At 39.8% G+C, this 21893-nt stretch overlaps 1 protein-coding gene across 1 annotated transcript in view; it reads left to right on the forward strand.

Annotated features, from left to right (window-relative positions):
* LOC126241051 (protein TEX261) overlaps positions 1-21893 on the forward strand; it is a 56416-nt gene that overhangs the window by 24675 nt on the left and 9848 nt on the right. The window contains exon 3 of the mRNA XM_049947974.1: positions 11313-11534. Within this exon, the coding sequence (XP_049803931.1) occupies positions 11313-11534 (222 nt within the window). The remainder of the gene's footprint in view (positions 1-11312; positions 11535-21893) is intronic.

Consider the following 21893-nt stretch of genomic DNA (forward strand, 5'->3'; position numbering starts at 1 on the left):
AAAACATAACCACACAGTTCAGTCTTTCAAATAAACTGAACAGACATTTTTATTGCTTTAACACACAGCCTATTTCACTGTTAAGTTGATGCATTCTTGTTGTTCTAACCATCAAAGGTTCCTCGTCTGAAACTCGGCCGTGGACTGACTTGTCTCGTGATCAAAATTCGGGCTCTTATATATCATCATAATAATAGGCACTGAAGTAGATTTGAAGTTAAAGTTACAGAAATTACAATTAAAACTTAACTCATTAAATTAACTGAGTACATCAAAACATTGGTTCTTTTTAACAGTTTCTTCTACTGCAGGAGTTAAGCCAAATTATTTGTTTAAGTGATGAAATTAACATATATAGTTATGTAAACAATACTTTTGACAAAATTGTTAATTACTTTGGAATTAATGAAGGGCTGGTTTTGCTAACATGTTTTCGAATAGAGCCAAATATATCCTTTAAGAATGCCATTGTTTCGTCTCCCAAATGTTTATATTTGTTTATACGTCACCAGTAGAATTTAAGTTACGTAAGAATGACTGATTTTGCCCTTTAATAAAAGATACTAACTAGGAATAGTCAAAACTAAGCACAAAATTAGATCTGGTTTTATATTCTGTAAAACTGAGGGCCAATCTTTCTCTTTTATGAAAATGCAGATTATACTCTCTTATGTTAATGGTAATTAGTTTAAATTGAAAAAAATGAATTTTAAAGAGGCAGATGGAAAAACAAGAGGGGAAGTAAATATATCCCATCTTGCTTCGTCACATCACTCCCTCATTGGATTGACCAGATAGATATTGCAAATGGCTAACTGGACAATTCAATGACCACAAGTGACGCCAGAAATTGGGTTTAAAATCTACACACACAAAAATATTACATAAGAAATCCTTTCAAAAACTACAGTGCATATGAAGGGCTTTTTTCATTAGTGGTACAAGTCCATTTTTCTTTATTTTGAGATACAGAAGAGTCCTAAAGTTAAATGAGCGCTGAAAAATCTGCAGTTGAGATACCAGAAATATTCAAGCATATGGCTTCCTGCTAGAGATGAACCTTTCTTTCTGTTTGTTTGTATCATTAATTTCAGAATCATTATAGGCAGAAAAGTGGAGGTGATGGACTTGTACCACTACTGAAATAAGGGCTTCATACATTTTTCAAATTCCTACTTATAATAACTGGCTGTATGAAAATCCCCATACAAAATATTTACATACAATGTATTGTACATTTACATAAAATATCCTAAAGTTATACTTTTAACAAAAATTGGGCAACTTCATCATAAGTTATGTCCTTTTTGGGTAAGCAAAGATTACATTTTAAGATACATATTACTTTGTACAAGTCCTGTCTTGCTGCTAAACAAAATAGATCCTCATAGGTTGGGCGGGGGGGGGGGGGGGGGACTATATTATATTGTGCGATTGGAGTTCACTTTATTTTTAGATAGAAAATTTCACTTACTCAATGTTCAGTATTTTCACAAGAACTTGCAATTTTTCAATGAGCTTTAACACACTCTTTCACCAAGTTGTCCACGCCTTCAACAGGTCCAAGTGGCAGTTACGAAATGCACTGTGATTGGTTCCCTTGCATGTGGTTCTCCTCCACCACAGTACATGAAAAAATTAGCCAAAATACTCTACATTAGTACACATACTTTTACTTCTAACTTAAGTCTAAGAAAAAAATGTTTAACACTAATGGCAAATAATAGTCATTGCATCATATAGTCCAAATGACATCACAATAATTAGCACTAAAATTGACTATAATATGAAAGGTGTGGACTAGAAATTTTTTTTAAATAAATTGCACATACACCACAAAATATTACTCTTAAGTCATAAATGTCTGAAATTGGTTAAACTTGAAAGACTTTTGTTTCTTTCCCATTGTCAAAATAACAAAAACTCAAGATGTGCAGTAGCATAGATTTACTAATCATCACGTTATGAAAAAAGATAATCACAAACACATAACTTAATTACTATTCAGATGAAAATAAAGGGAATGGAAGTTGTACCAAATCATAGCCCCAATTATCTACTCAGCTCTGAGCACTACTCTTATTCAACTAGAAAATTAAATTCTCACAAAATTACAAAATGTTACCAAATAGTTGACCTGTCAGAATATTCAGTCTAGCATCATGGTTATCAGTCAGCAAAATTAATGTTTCTTCATCCCAGTATTACCATTTCAGGCTCATAATTCCTCAGAACACAAATAGAAGTTTTCAGGTAACCTATAGATCCAATGATGCAGCATTATATGATTTGTACCTCACTAAAATATTACTCTTTCTGTTAAACTTTCATTCTCAGCTGTGGTGTCATGAATTGCACTATATACACAGTACCCAATGTTGCCTAGTTCAAAAATAGATTATCATACAGTTACATCACATTTGTTTGTACACAGTTATTTTTTGCATTAATCATGTCTGTCATCACCATTATTTCACTTACATTTCTTACCTTGTTAGCTAGTGGAATGCATTCTCAAAAAATGTCCGTACTGCAGAGACAGGTTCCCTAACCATTAAGACCCTAACATTATTAATTATTTTATTATTTCCTTATTGTTTCATTATCTAGTAAATAAACACTTGCTCTGCTTATCTAATGCAAAATTGATTCTACCAAAAAACACTCCACAGTAACAGAACCTTATGCTAAGGCAAACCATTACCGATCAGACAAAATTATCACTTAGAAAAACTATTATTTGTTTGACATTCTAGCCTGCAGGGCGCTATATGAGGGGGGTCCCAAAAATAACCGGAATTTCTCCCTAGAAAGCATATACTTTATTGTTTTCAAATATACAACCTTAATCTCCTTCTCCATTAGCATTAATACACTTGTCCAAACATTCATTCCAGTGTTTGAAGCACCTTTTAAATTTGTCATCTTTGATACCTGCTAGCACTTTCATGACATTGTGTTTTACGTCTTCTACATCTGCAAAACGCTTCCCTCTCATGTCTCTTTTCATCCTCGGGAATAGGATGAAGTCCGAGGGTGCTAAATCCGGCAAATAGGGCGCGTGGGTCAAGGTAGTCGTCTTTGTTGAGGCCAAAAACTGGCGAACGCAGAGAGCAGCGTGCATGGGAGCGCTGTCGTGATGCAGGAACTACACATCAGATCCCACAAAGCAGGACGTTGTTGCGACAAGCTTCTGCGAAGACTTTTCATAACCTTCAAATAGAATTGTTGGTTTACTGTCTGGTTTTCAGGGACAAATTCAGAGTGTACGATCTCAAAAAAAAAAAAAAGTTTTCACATTCAATTCCACTTGTCGAGCTTTTTTTGGGCAAGGTGACCCAGGTGACCTCCATTGTGATGAATGTTGTTTACTTTCTGGATCGTACCCATAGCACCATGACTCATCACCTGTAATGATTTTGTTGAAAAAATGTGGATCATCTTTGAACGGGTCCTTCATTTCGAGGCAGGCTTGAACGCGACAATCCCTTTAATCTCCGGAAAGAAACTTCGGCATGAATTTTTCTGCCACTCTGCGCATCCCCAAATCGATGGTCAATATGCGCTGAATTGAGCTCCAGGACAACCCGGACAAGTTCTCGAGTTTGTCGATTGTCCTGCGTCAATCTTCACTGATGAGATCACAGATTTTGTCGACGTTGTCTTCGCTTCGAGCAGTTGAAGGTTGACTGGAATGGGGCTGATCTTCAACCACCATTTCTCTCTTTTTAAACCGAGAAAACCATTCGTACACTTGCGTTTTACTAAGAGCATGGTCTTTGTAGGCTGTCTGAATCATCGCAACAGTTTCTGCTGCATTCTTGCCGAGCAAGAAACAAAACTTAATGCCGCACATTGTTCGTAAGAACTATCCATTTCCTCGTGTCACGTCTGCACTGTACGCACACTCGAAGAATTGCCAAAGAAACCACACTTCTCACTGTTGGGTGACAGTGCGTGGCAGAATGACTCAACAGAGCTCCTACTACAACCCTCTGGCGGCGCAACCTGCTACTACAAGTACACGATGTGCAGCATTACTTTTGGGTCCCCCCTCGTACATACAAATCTTGCTTATACATTCCACACATTACTCCAGGCAACTATGTTTAAGGTTGGAATTCCTTAATGTTAGAGAAGGCTGTACCATGACACGCTTCTATGGGTAGATAGTTATCTCCATATACTGATTGCACTTAACACAAACACTTCAATTATAGCCCAATTAATATTAAGATCTCATAATTTAAGATGGTTTTTACTGCGTATTGCCTCTGTTGCTGTTGCTGCACCAATGAGCTGATTACTTCAGATATTAATTATCCTCCACATATGCTGACACCTTTCACTTTCTGTTTAACTTACCTCCTTAACAAAATTCTTTAACCATGGTACCAATTTGCTTTCTCCGATCCTCTTATGATTCCATTATTTATAACTAACACAACATAATATATATAAATAATACTGGAGAAACCTTTTCCTAGAATATTTCTATACTAAAGTGTGCTACTGTATAAAATCACATGAAAGTAGAAGATATAATGTTTCTGATTCACTTATAAACTACAGATAGGATAGGAGAAGGGTTTGACTGCCTCAGGAAACATGGAAAATGAGACAGACAGCAGGAGTAAGCATTATCACCACATAATCAATCCAACACAGAATGTTGAACCCCCTACTTGCTAATTGCACAAGAAATTAATTCCAAATATTAAATCAATGCTGAGATTTTGAATCACCACCAAATTGCACTCCAACATCTGTCCTGCCAATTCCCCACTTAATAGTACCTCGTGTTTCACACTCTTTGATGGCTAACCAGTAGCACCAATAATTTCTATTCCAGAAACATGTATTACTACTATACTCCCTGTGTTCTTAACAGATTCAAAATTTGCCTGTGAAATACCACTCAAATCACTACCACTGTCCAGTAAACATTTAACATGTACGCCTTGTACACTTGCTGCTGTTACAGGCTGACCCACTTCCTTCTTACTCCCCATGTGATCTCCATCATACAACAAATCCTAATCCTTTCCCTGGGAAAACTATCACCTGCGTACCAAAATGATTATCAGACCCACTGTCACTTTCTCTGTGGTTTAGATTTTGTACTACTTCCACCTTTTTCTCAATTGCAGCCAATTTTTAATCTACATTTTTATTTAATTTTTCCAATTTTCCTCTACCACTACTGCATACTTGGTTTCTACCTTAAATCATTTTTAATCTGATCGATTTGGTTCTCAAGTTTAACCCTGTTTTCAGCACATTGTTTCTCGAAAACCTCCACCTTCCTACTATTGTCATCACAAATTTTCTCTCTCTCTTCCACACATTTACGACTCAATATTGATTTCTCTTTAGTATTATCACAATCTTTAACTACTGCATCAAACTTCTTATTTAATTCTGAAAGGTTAGCGCTAACTACATTAATTTCTTTTTAATTTCTTTCTTCAGTTCATCTTTTAAGCTAACCGTGTCAGTTCTAATGCTATCAGTTTTCTTTTCCACCCTGATAATGTCATCTCTCACACTACTAATGCCTTCTTTCGTTGCTATATTACTCAAAAACTCGTAATTTGCCTTAACATTGCTTCCACTTCTACGTTACACTGTTGCCCTGCAACTCAGTCCCCATTAAGTCTTTCTGTTTATATAACAACTTAACCTCTACAGCTTTGTCCGCAATGACACTGTTTTGTTCGTGAAGGCCACTCATTATGTATCACTTAATACACAACAGCTTTTAATACAAAATTACCTTGTTTTTTAATCACTTGTCTCCTGTTGCTTCTGCAGTTGTCAGCTCTATTTGTTGTCTGCTGCAAGTTGTAATTCTCTTGGCAAGGCGTCTTGTTTATCTCCTGTCAGCTGTGTCCACCTGCGTGCTGATTGGCTGCTCCTGTACTCAGTGGCTGCTTCCATAGGATGCACTCACTGATTGGTTGCTGTTATACTGTGGCCATGAAACCCATGCATTGATCGGCTGTTGCACCACTGCACTGTAAACTACTGTTGAGTTCACTGTTTAAATTTCGCGAGTCCTTGTTTTTTGAGGCTACGTACAATATTCCTCATGCCGGGGTACCACATGTAGCGATTCACCTTCTTTGTCTCCTTTGTTGATTGTCCCCGGTGTCGACATACTGGCTGAAAAAATAGGGGGTGGAAGTGAAACTACTTTCTACTGTAAATGATGTATCCTTCAGATGCACATTTGCGTTTCACTGTCTTTTACTTTCACTTTTAACAACCCCCCATATACACATTTATATGGCCAAAGCACTATTGTTTAACTTTTGATAAGCCTCATTAATAGTTTGCAGGTGAACATCCACATACTGCTGCAATAGTTTATTGTTGAACATCTAGGAGCAGTGAAAAACATAACCACACAGTTCAGTCTTTCAAATAAATTGAACAGACACTGTCACTGCTTTAACACACAGCTTATTGGTGTAACACTAATTTCACTGTTAAGTTGATGCATTGTTGTCATTTTAACCAACACAAGTTTCTCGTCTGAAACTTGGTCGTGGACTGACTGTCTCATGATCAAAATTGGGGTCTTATATATCATCACAATAATAAGTACTGAAGTAGGTTTGAAGTTAAAAGTTATAGAAATTACAATTAAAACTTAACTCATTAAATTAACTGAATACATCGAAACATTGTTTCTTTTTAACAGTTTCTTCTACTGCAAGAGTTAGGCCAAATTATTTGTTTAAATGATGAAATTGACATATATAGTTAAGTAAACAATACTGTAAACAATACTTTTGACAAAATTGTTAATTACTTTGGAATTAATGAAAGGCTGATTTTGCTAACATGTTTTCGAATAGAGCCAAATAAATCCTTTAAGAATACTATTGTTTTGTCTCCCAAATGTTTCTAATTTGTACAGAATTTATTTTTGTTTATACGTCAGCAATAGAATGTAAGTTACAAAACAATTACTGATTTCGCCCTATAATAAAAGATACTAACTAGGAATAGTCAAAATAAATTAGAAAATCAATTACATACCTAAAACTAAGCACAAAATTATATCTGGTTTTATATTCTTTAAAACTGAGGGCCAATCTTTCTCTTTTATGAAAATGCAGATTATACTCACTCACGTTAATGGTAATCAGTTAAAATTGAAAAAATGAATTTTAAAGAGGCAGATGGAAAAACAAGAGGGAAGTAAAAATATCCCAGCTTGCTTCATCACAACCAGCACAACTTAGAAAAGCTGGTGTTGGTGGGAAGGATCCAGGTGGCACTGGCTGTGAAGCAGTCATTGAAATGAAGAACATCATGTTGAGCAGTGTGCTCAGCAACAGGGTGGACCAGCTGTTTTTTGACCACAGCTTGTCGGTGGCCTTTCATGTGGATTAGTTGTCAAGCCCCTTTAGACTGCAGCACAGTGATGGCAGCTTACCTTGTAGATCACATGACTCGTTTCACAGATAGCCCTGCCTTTGTTGGGATAGGTGATGCCTGTGACCGGACTGGAGCAGGTGTTGGTGGAAGGATGTATGGGGTAGGTCTTGCATCTGGATCCATTGCAGGGATGGGAGCTATGAGAGAAGTGGTTGGGAGCAGGGGTTGTGTAGTGATGAATGAGGATATTGTGAAGGTTCGGTAGGCAACAGAATACCACTGTGGGAAGATAGTTGGTAGGATATTTCTCATTCCAGGGAATGATGAGAGGTAGTTGAAACCCTGGCAGAGAATGTAATTCAGTTGCTCCAGTCTTGGGTGTTACTGAGTCACAAAGGGAATGCTCCTCTGTGGCTGGACGGTGGGACTTCAAGAGGTGGTGGGTGATTGTAGAGATAAGGCAAGGGACGTCTGTTTTTGTGCAAGTTTGGAGGGTAATTACAGTCTTTGAAGGCCCCAGTGAGACCCTTGGTATATTTCGAGAGTGACCATTTGTCTCTGCAGATGCGAAGGCTATGGGTGGCTGGGTTGTATGGAAGGGATATCATGGTTTTTACTGGTGGCAGCTGTCGAAGTGGAGGTATTACTAGTGGTTGGTGGGTTTGATATGGATGGAGGTAATGATGTATCAATCTTTGAGGTGGAGATCAACATTATGGTAGGTGGCTTGATGAATTGAGTAGGACCAGGTGAAGTGAATTGGAGGGAGGGGGGGGGGGAGGTGTTTAGGTTCTGGAGCATTGTGAATGGGGTGTTCTCACTCTCTATCAAGATCACAAAGATGCCATCAATGAATCTGAACTAGGTGAGAGGTTTGGGGCTCTGGATGGTTAGGGAGGATTCCTGTGGATGGCTCATGAATAGGTTGGCGTAGGATGGTGTCATGCTGGTGCCCATAGCCATACCGTGGATTTTTTTGTAGGTAATGCCTTCAAAGGAGAAGTAATTGTAGGTGAGGATATAGTTGGTCATGGCGACTAGGAAGGAGGTTGCAGGTTTGGAATTCGTCGGGTGTTGGGAAAAGTAGTGTTCAATAGCAGTAAGGCCGTGGGCATTAGGAATGTTAGCGTAAAGGGAAGTGTCATTAATAATCATGAGCAGAGTACTGTGTAGTAAAGGAACAGGAACTGTGGAGAGTTGTTGGAGGAGATGGTTGGTATCTTTTATGTAGGAGAGTAGGTTGCAGGCAATAGCTTGAAGTTGTTGGTCTGTGAGAGCAGACACACTCTCAGTGGGGGCACATTAACCAGGCACAATGGGTTGTCCTGGCTGGTTGGGTTTATGGACTTTAGGAAGTATGTAGAAGGTTGGGGTGTGGTGAAAGGTTCTGGAGTGGGCCTAAGGATTTGAGGAGAGACTGGAGATCGTGCTGGATTTCTGGAATGGAGTCACTGTGGCAGGGTTTGTAGGTGGATGAATCTGGCAGCTGGTGGAGTCCTTCTGCCAAGTAATCCTTGAGGTTCCAAACAACAGTGGTGGAGCCTTTCTCAGCAGGAGGGAGGGAGTGATTTGGGGACAGTTGGGATGGATCATGATTGGATGGAGAAGTGAACTGAGTCAGGCAGGGTTCAATATTTGTCTTTGGATGAGTTCGATTGGTTGAGTTGGTGGCAAAAAGTGAAGGAGAGAAGGTCTTCAACAAGTCGTGCATGACTGAATTTGGGAGTGGTGCAAAAGGTGAGGCCTTTGGAAATGACTGATACTTCTGTGGGGCTAAGACTTTGGAGGAAAGGTTCAGGACACTGTTTTGGGTCTGTTTGGGTCTTGGATTCAATATGGTGGTGGGAGGGAGTTTATGAGGGTCGGTTAAATGTAGTAGGTCTGCAAGGCATGGTTTTTCAGCTATGAGGGGATGTGTGGGAGGTTGGGATGTTGTTGTCAGGATGGTGGGTAGTGGTAGTCCATGGTGGGATTAGGAAGTGAACAGGGTGGAGAGTTTTTTGAGGTGGTGTTTTGCGTATTTCTCTAGTTCCTGGAGGGCAAGAGTTTCATTGGGTGAAGTGGGAGCCAGGCTGCATAGCAGGAGAGAATTATGCAGATGGAGAGGAGATATTGCAAGGTCGTTTGGGCCTGATTGATATGTATGTTGAGGGATTTGGGGAAAAATTTTGGCCGTTGCGTCTTCAGTGACGAGCGGTTCCTCTTAAAATATACCGAGGGTCTCACTGAGGCTTCACAGACCTTAATTACTCTCCCAACCTTGTACAAAAACAGATATCCCATGCCTTATTTCTCATGACCCACCACCTCCTATTGTCCCACCGTCTAACTACAGAACAGCATTCCACTTGTGACCCAGTACCACTGAGGACTGGAGCAACTGAATCACATTCTCCTCCAGTTCTTCAACAACCTCTCATCATACCCTGAAATCAGAATGTCCTACTCATGATCCTCACCATCCCTCCCACAGTGGTATTATGCCACCCACCGAACCTACACAATATCATCATCCACCCCTACACAACCCCTGCTCCTAATCCTTTGCCTCATGACTCATGTCCCTGTATTAGATCTAGATGCTAGACCTGTCCCATACATCCTCCCACCACCACCTACTCCAGTCTGGTCACAAGCATCACCTATATTGTTAAAGGCAGGGTTACCTGTGAAACCATTCATGTAATCTACAAGCTAAGCTGCATTCTACATGGGCTTGATAACCAAGAAGCCGTTTATCCACATGAATGGCCACCGACAAACTATGGCTTTAAAACAGTTGGACCACTTGGTTGCTGAGCACGCTGCCCAACACTACAGTCTTCATTTAAATGACTGCTTCACAGCCTGTGCCATCTGGATTCTTTTCACCAACACCAGCTTTTCTGAATTTGTGGATGGGAATTCACCCTGTGATATATCCCACATTCCTGTTACCCTCCTGGCCTCAACCTTCGCCAGTCGTTGTCATTACTCATCTTGCCCCTTTCCTGTTCCCATTCCTGCACTATAGCCCTCTATTTCACCAACACACTCACAGTATTTTTACTTCTCTCCTTTTTTGCTACCCCCACCCTTCATCTAACCTCCCAACTGCACCTAGCTGCTGTACCCTCCTTCACCTCTTCTTTACACCCACCACTCAGTTGCCTTTCCCGTCATGCGCTGCTGCTCACAGTCTGGCCTTAACAGCCACAGACTGTAGTCTTGTGTGTGTGTGTGTGTGTGTGTGTGTGTGTGTGTGTGTGTGTGTGTGTGTGTGTGTGTGTATCTTGTCTATTTCCGAAGAAGGCCTTGTTGGCCGAATGCTCACTTTCTGACAGTCTTTTTGTTAAGCCTGTCTACGACTCAGCATCTCCGTTATATGGTCAGTAGCATGTATCCTTTTCATAATATTGATACTACTATTAAAGATGCACAAATGTACTTCTCTACTTTAGTGCTGCTCCTTTGGTTGTGGTGGTTTATATCAAAGCACTAATTTGGCAATGTAATACTCATTCATCTTAGCTCAAGGAACAATCTTTTTGTGATTTTTTTTTCTATGAAATATGGAAAGCAGTAGTAAATGTTTAAACAGTTTCACCAAACAAAAAGTGTCTTTCATTAAAATTTTTCCAGCATACAGAAATTTTTCAGATGGTAGTTAAGACATGTACATTTTTAAAAGGTGCATATTATTGACAGAAAAGCAGTAATACTAATAATTCAGTTATTTATTTATGATAAGAAAGTAGCAGAAAATAAAACTCATAAATAATAAGTTATAGCACCCAGGAAAATATCTGTGGTCAGTTTTTCTGTTTTAATATGTGATAAGCACTTTCATATTCAATTTGTGTATTATAACTTTGATATTTCATGACCATGCATATTTACTTCATACATATTTGATTCATTTTATCTTTTTTTTTTTTTTGCAGGGAACTTTGCTTATATACATTGGCTTCATCCTCTTTGAAGATTTACCCCACACTCTAACTGTGTGTGGCATTATTAGTCAGATCTCTCATCTTTTTATCCTGAAAACATATCCATATGTTGTGATCACATCACCTTCATTTATAATTGCAGTTATTATGTTGGTTGTGAACCACTATTTAGCATTCCAATATTTTGCTGCTGTGTACCATTCATTTTCGGAGGTGAGTGTCATATTTTGTGTCTGTGCTATAGAATAATACCGACTTTTCTCTTTATATGATAAGAACAGTGTCTCTTTATATGATAAGAACAATATTAATGTGCAACTGCTGTGACAATAATAACTTTAGTTAATATGAGTGATGGTATGTAACAAGGAAACAAAGGATGCACATGCTTTTCTTATATTTCAGCATTTGTCAAAATATGGTGCAGATTTCAGTGTGTGAATTCTGTATTACAATAGTTTTGGACATACAAGAGCATAAATTGTTGAGAACTTTTTGTGTGATTCTTAGAATAACAGGAGTAAATTTCATACTTAATGTAGGAGCTTATGCCCCACAAAACATGTAACATCATGAGCATACCTGTAGACGTAGATATTCTTTGATTTTGTTAGTTTGTGAGAGTTTTTATGAGACTGCAGATTCAGTTTAGTTTGGGCAGTTGCCCAGATAGAGGACAGAGATGAGAAAGAGCAAGATGGCAGAGTACTTTCTGTGCCAAATTGAAACATGAATGTCACCTGTTATGTGAGACATTAGAGAAATGTTTTCATCCAGCAGTAGAAGCAAATAGAGTGCATCAAACCAGTAGCAAGTATGTTTCAAACAGGGAAGAAATAAAATAACTACAAAAAAGTGGCAGTCTAAGGATGTGTACTAGTTAAAAGATACAAGAAAAATTAGTCTTTTTCTGCCAGGTAATAAGCTTTGTGGAAGCTAGAGCTGTAGAGCTAACGTGCTTAAGTAATATGTGGCAGTACATTACATTATACGACATATTCCATAGAGCTTGTAGAGAGGATGTGGAAATATTTGTATTTTATTTAAGTACAATCTCTTGAAGTATAAAATAGTATACTATAAATTGTGAAATGGAATTAGTGAATAGACAGGCTGAGGGTAGAGACTCACAGTTTACTCTCACTTTGCCTTCATCTAACATATCCGCAGTGCAAGTGGGTTGTTTTCGCCCTAACACCTGAATGCTGTGCCCTTTCTTTTTAACCCTCTTGAACCTATCCCACTCTCCTCCTCAAGCGAGGAACAGTTGGTTCTGAAAGCTAGGGTAGTGTGTCACTTTTACTTGTGACTGTTGGCAGTGCTACATATTTCACCTCCGGAAGGTAAGTACCATTAAGTACCTGTGCACTTTGTTTACAATGTTTCAGTCATGGTAGTATAATTATCCTTTGCTCTCTCTCTCTCTCTCTCTCTCTCTCTCTTAATGAGAGAGATTGGCTGTGAATGGGAGTATTAGTGGCTATATACTGTACATTGTGGTGTAAGTGGCAGGTCAGCAGAGTCTGCTCATATGAGTTTTCATATGACATCCAATGGAAAGCATAATTTTGGTTCCCTTAATAAAAAGGTATGAATATTTTATTTGGAACTAAATTCTGGAATCACCATAATTCTATTTTCTCTTTATCATAGATAACAATCTATGAGTGGACAAACAAATATGTCAGTGGAATACATCGTACTTATTACAGTGTGTTTGTATTAAATGTTCACCATTGAAGATGTGTCAAGAGAGATCAAAATCAGTATGATATTGCTGATCATAAAACTAAATGGAAAAAAACAGGGAAATAGTGGCTGGGCACAGTTTATTTTATTTAAAAAAAGCATTAAAAATTCAATGTTATGAACCCAGTTGACAATGTGGAATTATGTTAGTCTATTGCTGTACTCACTGGATTACCTATAGCCACTCTGATCCAGCCCCACCATCAACCTCTCATAGCACTGTGGCCATGTCTTGCTGACATACTTTACATTCCACCCGCCGCAATACTTCCCCTATGCTCCATGAAACACACTGCTCCTGAACAAACATCCCATAACACTGTTGTCAACCTATCTGCTGAAACACTAAACCTTGCAGAAGTCTCAGAACTTTCTAAGGGCCTCACCTTTAGCCCAAAACCTAAGTTCAACCATGCTGGACTTGTAAACAAACTTCTTTCGTTAACTCCGTCTCATCTCCTCTGACAACAATAAACCTGTGAACCAGCCATCGACCAGCATCCTCTGATCACTCTGGTCTTCAAAAGCTCAACTACATCCTCCACCAGGGCTTCAGTTACCTCTGTGCCCAGAGAAGAGGTACATCATACCTAAAATCCTATCCAAATCACCCATAGTTGTGTTCCACCACCAAGACCGCTTAAAGAATATCCTTTTTGATTCCTGTTCCAATTGTGCTCCCAATACTGGAGCCTGTGGGTCATTCCATTATAGTCAGTTCAAGTGCAAGACCTCCCACATACACCCACCCACCACCCCCTACCATAGGCCAGTTGCAGGCATTTCGTACCCAGTAAAAGGAAACGCCACATGTGAAAACAGCCATGTCATGCATAAGCTATGTTGTAATTACTGCACAGCATTCTATGTTGGCATGACAAGTAACCAAATGTCTACTCGCATGAATGCTCGCCGCCAAACTGTGGTGAACCAGAAACGTGACCAATAAGTTGCTGAATATGTTGCCCACAACAACACAAGTAACTTCAACAGCAGCTTCACTATGCAAGCCATTTATGTACTCCCTCCCAACACAAGTGGGATTTCTCTCTCCAGCACATCCTGCACTGTCACAGTCCCCTGCCCTAAATCTCTGCTAAACTGTTTCCCTCAGCCTCATCTTTTTCCCTCCCACTCTCCCTTCCTCTCTATATCTCTTGTATGTAGGGACAAGAATATTTTTTGTCACATTCGCTGCCGTTGGATAAGCGGCAACCAGCAGTAAATCGCACTCTTAGCTCACTTTTGTTTTATAGTTTAATTCATAATTTCTTTGCGTGTTTTTGAGTACTTGCATAGTTTAATTCACAAATTTCGGGCATATTATAGTATTTGAGAGTTGTAGCATCGCGTTTTAGTACCTGAATAGTGTAAAGTTGCGTAGTTGTCAGTCATCTGTTTGTTTTGAACAGTTTGTGAGATAAAAGAGAGGAAAAAATTGTGAGGGATGGATAGGAACTGCGCCCATTGTGTACGGTTTTGGGGGGAATTGGCCACCGTACGTAAACAGCTGGAAGCTATGTTGGCCATTGTCGACAGGCTCCAGGCTGTTGCCCTGGGCTGCGTTGACATTGGGACACCCGAGGTGAGTGCTTTGGCGCCTCTGGAACTTGTAGCCTGGGATCCCTGAAGCCACTTCGCCCTTGGATTCGGATGCCCCTGCTGGTTGACACTTGCCTGATGGTGATTGGCGAACTGTGACAGGGTCGCGAATCCCTGGGCGGAAGGCGAAAGTTGGTGCTGGCCGCAAGGCTGTACCCTTACGCCTCCGTAACAGGTTTGACGTACTGCCCACTGCTGGAAGTACTTCTGAGCGAGCAAGGGCGGCCTCGCCTGTTGTGGCAGTGGCTGGTCTTCCTGAGAGGTCCGGACAAGCACAGATGGTGGGATTGCTTGTCATTGGGAGCTCCAGTGTTAGGCGGGTGATGGAGCCCCTTAGGGATATGGCAGCTAAGGATGGGAAGAAAGCCAGTGTGCACTCCATGCGCATACCGGGGGGGGGGGGGGGGGAGGGGGGGGGGAGTCATCCAAGATCTGGAAAGGGTCTTTCTGGATGCCATGGAGGGTACAGGGTGCAGCCAACTGCAGGTGGTGGCTCATGTCAGCACTAATGACACGTGTCACTATGGATCGGAAGAGATTCTCTCTGGTTTCCGGCAGGTATCTGAGTTGGTGAAGACTGCCAGTCTTGCTAGCGAGATGAAGGCTGAGCTCACCATCTGTAGCATTGTCAACAGGACCGGTTGCAGAGTGGAGGGTCTGAATCAGAGGCTCAGGCGGTTTTGTGACCGTGTAGGCTGCAGATTCATCAACTTGCGCCATAGGGTTCCGCTAAATAGGTCAGGTGTCTACTACACACAGGAGGTGGCTACACGGGTAGCAGGGGCTGTGTGCCGTGGACTGTGCAGTTTTTTAGGTTAGACAGTCTCGGGAAAGATCAAAAAGGGCTTCAGTCTCAAAGGATACAGGGCAAAGAAATGACGAGAATCGGCCAAGCAACAGTCGGTATTGTAGTTGTAAATTGTCATAGCTGTGTTGGGAAAGACCCAGAGCTCTGATAGAAAGCACTGAAGCTGAAATCGTTACAGGAACAGAAAGCTGGCTAAAGCTGGAGATAAAATCTGCCGGAATTTTTACAGAGGTGCAAACTGTGTTCAGAAAGGTCAGATTAAATAAGTAGGTGGTGGTGTGTTTGTGTCTGTTGGTAGTAGTTTATCTTGTAGTGAAGTTGAAATAGGTAGTTCCTGCGAATTACTATGGGTAGAGGTTATACTCAACAGCCGTACCAAAATAATAATTGGCTCCTTCTACCAACCCCCCCCCCCCCCACCCCCCCCACCCCACCCCGACTCAGTTGATATAATAGCTGAACAGTTCAAAGAAAACGCGACTCTCATTACAAATAAGTACCCCACTCATACAGCTATAATTGATGGAGACTTCAATCTACCCTCAATTTGTTGGTGAAAATACATGTTCAAAGCTGGTGGTAGACAGAAAACATCTTCCAAAATCGTACTAAATGCTTTCTCTGAGAATGACTTTGAACAATTAGTTCATGAGCCCACACGAATTGTAAATGGTTGCGAAAACACACTTGACCTCTTAGCCACAAATAATCCTGATCTAATAGAGAGCATCATGATGGATTCAAGGATTAGTGAACACAAGGTCATTGTAATGAGGCTCAAAAACGTATCAACCAAAACAACTAAAAATAAACGCAAAATATATCTATTTATAACAGCAGATAAAAATTCGCTTGATGCCTTGCCAAGAGTGAGTCTCCATTCCTTCCAAGCTAATTATGTAAGTGTAGACCAGATATGGCTCAAATTCAAAGATACAGTATCGACAGAAATAGATAGATTCATACCGCATAAGTTAATAAGAGACGAGACTGATCCACCATGGTACACAAAACACGACAGAACACTGTTGCAGAAGCAACGGAAAAAACATGCCAAATTCAGAAGAACGCAAAATCCCCAAGACTGGCTAAGTTTCATGGAAGCTCAAAATTTAGTGCAGACATCAATGCGAGATGCTTTTAATAGTTTCCACAATGAAACATTGTCTCAAAATATGGCAGAAACCCCAAAGAGATTCTGGTCATATGTAAAGTACACCAGTGGCAAAAAAACAGCCAATACCGTCACTGCACGATAGCGATGGAAGTGTTACCGATGATGGTGCCACTAAAGCGGAGTTACTGAATACAGTTTTCCGTAATTCCTTCACGAAAGAAGACAAAGTAAATATTCCAGAATTCAAAACCAGAACAGCTGTTAGCATGAGTGACATAAAAGTAGAGATCTTAGGTGTTGCAAATAAACTCGAATCACTTAGGAAAGGCAAGTCTTCTGGTCCAGATGCTATACCAATCAGGTTCCTTTCAGAGTATGCAGGCACAATAGCGCCTTTGTTAGCAATCATACACAACCACTCACTTGACAAAAGGTCTGTTCCTAATGACTGAAAAGTAGCACAGGTCACACCAATATTCAAGAAAGGAAATAGGAGTAACCCATTGAATTACATACCCTTATCACTGACCTCAATTTGCAGTAGGATTTTGGAGCATATACTGTACTCGAACATTATGAATCACCTTGAAGAAAAGGCTTATTGATACATAGCCAACACGGATTCAGAAAATATCGTTCTTGTGCAACACAGCTAGCTCTTTGTTCCAATGAAGTAATGAGTACTGTCGACAAGGGATCTCAGATCAATTCCATATTGCTAGATTTCCAGAAGGCTTTTGATACCGTTCCTCACAAGCGACTGTTAACCAAATTGTGTGCATATGGAGTATCGTCTCAGTTGTGTGACTGACCTTGTGATTTCCTCTCAGAGAAATCACAGTTCGTAGTGAATGACGGTAAATCATAAAGTAGAACAGAAGTGATATCTGTCATTTCTCAAGGTAGTGTCATAGGCCCTCTGCTGTTTGTGATTTACATAAATGATCTAGGTGATAATCTGAGCAGCCCCCTTAGATTGTTTGCAGATGATGCTGTAATTTAACATCTAGTAAAATCATCAGATGATCACTTCCAATTACAAAATGATCTAGAGAGAATTTCTGTATAGTGCCAAAAGTGGCATTTGGCACTAAACATAGAAAAGTGCGAGGTCGTCCACCTGGGTGCTAAAAGAACTCCAATAAATGTAGGGTATACGATAAATCGCACAAATCTAAGGGCTGTCAATTCGACTAAATACCTAGGAATTACAATTACAAGTAACTTAAATTGGAAAGACCACATAGATAATATTGTGGGGAAGGCGAAACAAAGTCTGCACTTTGATGGCAGAACACTTAGAAGATGCAACAAACCCACTAAAGAGACAGCCTACATTACACTTGTCTGTCCTCTGCTGGAATATTGCTGCGCGGTATCGGATCCTTACCAGGTAGGATTGACGGAGAGTATCGAAAAAGTGCAAAGAAGGGCAGCTCGTTTTGTGTTATCATGTAATAGGGGTGAGAGTGTCACTGATATGAGAGTAATCATGTAGATGTAGATGCACTTTTTGCCAAATTTTGTGCTACTTCTTTGACAAATCTTGTGCTAGTTTAGGCCAGATTTTGTGCTAGGTTTTTTCTGGCAAATTCAGTTTTACCAAATTTGCAGATTTTTTTTTTTTTGTCATATTCGGTGTCACTTTTTGCCATGTTTGACGTTTTTTGCCATATTCATTTTAATTTTTTGCCAAATTTGGTGTTACCTTTTTGCCAAAGTTGATGTTGTTTATTTGTCCAAATTTGGTGCTTATTTTGCGAAATTTGGCATTTTTTGTCATATTCTTTGTTATTTTTACTAAGTTTGATGCTATTTTAATTGTCGCATCAAAGTTCATTATGCGGGAAATGAACTGTCAGTTTCAGATTATACACAAACCTTGTCCTAGAGGAGATGCAGTTTTAACATCCAATAAGTGTCAGTTACTAATATTAGTAAACTGCTGTCCTCAGAGCTATAACACTTTTTATTGCAGAATTGCAAATTCACAATATCTCATAAAAATCGCTGATTTTGTGTTCTTTTGCCCTGTTGTTGTTGTGGTCTTCAGTCCTGAGACTGGTGTGATGCAGCTCTCCATGCTACTCTATCCTGTGCACGCTGCTTCATCTCCCAGTACGTACTGCAGCCTACATCCTTCTGAATCTGCTTAGTGTATTCATCTTTTGGTCTCCCTCTACGACTTTTACCCTCCACCCTGCCCTCCAATATTTAATTGGTGATAACCTTGATGCCTCAGAACATGTCCTACCAACCGATCCCTTCATCTAGTCAAATTGTGCCACAAACTCCTCTTCTCCCCAATTCTATTCAATACCTCCTCATTAGTTATGTGATCTACCCATCAAACCTTCAGCATTCTTCTGTAGCACCACATTTCGAAAGCTTCTATTCTCTTCCTGTCCAAACTATTTATCGTCCATGTTTCACTTCCATACATGGCTACACTCCATACAAATATTTTCAGAAACGACATCCTTACACTTAAATCTATACTCGATGTTAACAAATTTCTCTTCTTCAGAAACGCTTTCCTTGCCATTGCCAGTCTACATGTTATATCCTCTCTACTTCAACCATCATCAGTTATTTTGCTCTCCAAATAGAAAAACTCCTTTACTACTTTAAGTGTCTCATTTCCTAATCTAATTCCCTCAGCATCACCTGACTTAATTCGACTACATTCCATTATCCTCGTTTTGCTTTTGTTGATGTTCATCTTATATCCTCCTTTCAAGACACTGTCTATTCCGTTCAACTGCTCTTCCAAGTCCTATGCTGTGTCTGACAGAATTACAATCTCATCGGCGAACCTTAAAGTTTTTATTTCTTCTCCATGGATTTTAATACCTACTCTGAATTTTTCTTTTTTTTCCTTTACTGCTTGCTCAATATACAGATTGAATAACATTGGGGAGAGGCTACAACCCCGTCTCACTCCCTTCCCAACCACTGCTTCCCTTTCATACCCCTCGACCTTATAACTGCCATTTGGTTTTCTGTACAAATTGTAAATAGCCTTTCGCTCCCAGTATTTTACCCCTGCCACCTTCAGAATTTGAAAGAGAGTATTCCAGTCAACATTGTCAAAAGCTTTCTCTAAGTCTACAAATGCTAGAAATGTAGGTTTGCCTTTTCTTAATCTAGCTTCTAAGATAAGTCGTAGGGTTTTAAACAGCTAATTTCATGTTATTTTTCATGTTATGTTTTTACAAAATTTTCCCTTTTGTCTTGTTGTGCAGCCAGTGAATCATCTGTCATCAGGTCTTCTGTCAACCATGTTACCCCCTCCTTGCCTTGTGTGTCCTTCCCTCCTCCCTCCCAACCTCTACCAGCCCAGGCTCCTGCTTTCAATTATTGATAATGAATAATCAGTTGCGCCACGGCCATGGGAGTGTACATTCGGGTGTCTGTGTGGGCATGTGTGTGAATGTGTGTACTTCTACTAGAAAAAGAGCAATGGCTTGAAAGCTAGAGTGAGTACCGTTTCCTGTTGGGTGTTTCTATGCTGCACACATCAGTCTGCTGTAGGTGTTGCCTTTACCTTATTTTATGAATGCGGTATTTGGTTTCACATTATTCGTTAATAATGAAGCTATTTATTGTTGGCAGCAACATTTGTTACAAGGTGTCTTATGACAATAATATGAAGACAATGCAGTACTGCATGTGTCCCCTGCATCAGCTTTTCTCTGCTGCAGCTGCTGCTGCAAACACTCATTGATACAACATTTTGTTTGTAGTGAGAACCAATATGCCATATTTAGGTACTGGTCATTTTCTTAATCATTTTATAGGGACTCTTTTGATCGGCTTGGCTTAAAAATCTCAAACAAATTTGAAAATATTTTCAAAACCATCAGAGAAAAAAAAAAAAAACACCTAGTAACACTGGTCATCTGCCTGCCATTGATGGATCACATTCCTTAAACTTCATAAATATTAAGCTTATAAGTACAGCAGAGTCCCGCTAATCTGAACCCCGATAATCTGAACGTTCGGTTAATACGAACATGACAAGTGTTAGTCTAAGTATGGAAAACTGTGCAGTAAACTGCTGTACATACACACTATTTTAATTTATACAGTACAGTAAACACATATTAGAAAAATTGGCAAGAAAACATTAGGTTTAAACACTGCATAACAGTGAAAGAAAAGCTGTCACTTACTAACATACAGTGGACATTTTATCCCTACTTTTTAGATGACAAAAACTCAGTCATTGTTTTTTGATGTAATGAAGACAATCTGTTATATGACGCATAGTTGAGCCATCGCCTCATAAACATCAAATCAGCAGGTGTAGCAGTGGGCTGTTGCACCAAATAACGTAGTGTGAGGTCAAGGGCTTCTGCTGCGTCACTGTGTGGCACCAACTCTCCTTTGTTGCTTTCAGGCTCATTGTCACTTCCGTCACAGCAGTCCACTTCTTCCTGGGCTTGAGTCACAGCAGCAACTAAATCAGTGTCAGCAAGGTTCTCCACACATGTGCCATCCGCTGCCATCCACTCATCTAAGTCTCCTTCACTAGCTTCTTCACATCCAAGGATTGTCTGTATCATTTGTAGTAGATTTTCCTCTTCATTTTCAACTAGATTGTCCACAGTTGTCTCCATAATTTTCTCAGAGTATTTTCTGAAATATTCTACCATGCCTCAGCTGCCCAATAAACAACACCCTTCACATTGGTCTTTTTTATTTTGTGCACTAAAGAAATCACCTTGGATCAGCACTCTTAAAAATTGTTTTCTGTAAATTAGTTTTAATGTTTGCAGTACAATCTGGTCCATCGGCTGTAGAAGTGGTGTAACATTCAGTGGCAAAAACTTCGCCACAGTCACATAATTCCTTAGTGCTGGGGTGAGGTGGTGCGTTACCAATCAAAAGGATTGCATGAGGAAACAAATGATTTTCCTTAGAAAATCATTGAACAGAGGGAACAAACTGGCCATGAAACCATTCTTTGAACAGCTTACCATCCATCCATACTTTTTTCTGGTTGCGATAATATATGGGCAGGGACTTCATGTTGCAGTTTTTAAAAGCTCTGGGCCTAGCAGATTTCCTGATCAGCATTAAAGGCAGCTTTTGATTACCAAAAGCGTTGCTGAATGCTAATAAACTCACAGGATCATTGCACGTTTTAAAACCAGGAACATGGTCCTCTGCTTTTGATTACTGGCTTTTTGCTGGGAATGCCCTAAAATTAAGGCCAGTCTCTTCAGCATTACAATTTGTTGGGGAAAATACTTTCCCTTTCTTATCATTTTTTCAAACTTGCCCAAGTATT

The sequence above is a fragment of the Schistocerca nitens genome, chromosome 1, assembly GCF_023898315.1.
Source record: "Schistocerca nitens isolate TAMUIC-IGC-003100 chromosome 1, iqSchNite1.1, whole genome shotgun sequence".
Lineage (NCBI taxonomy): Eukaryota > Metazoa > Arthropoda > Insecta > Orthoptera > Acrididae > Schistocerca > Schistocerca nitens.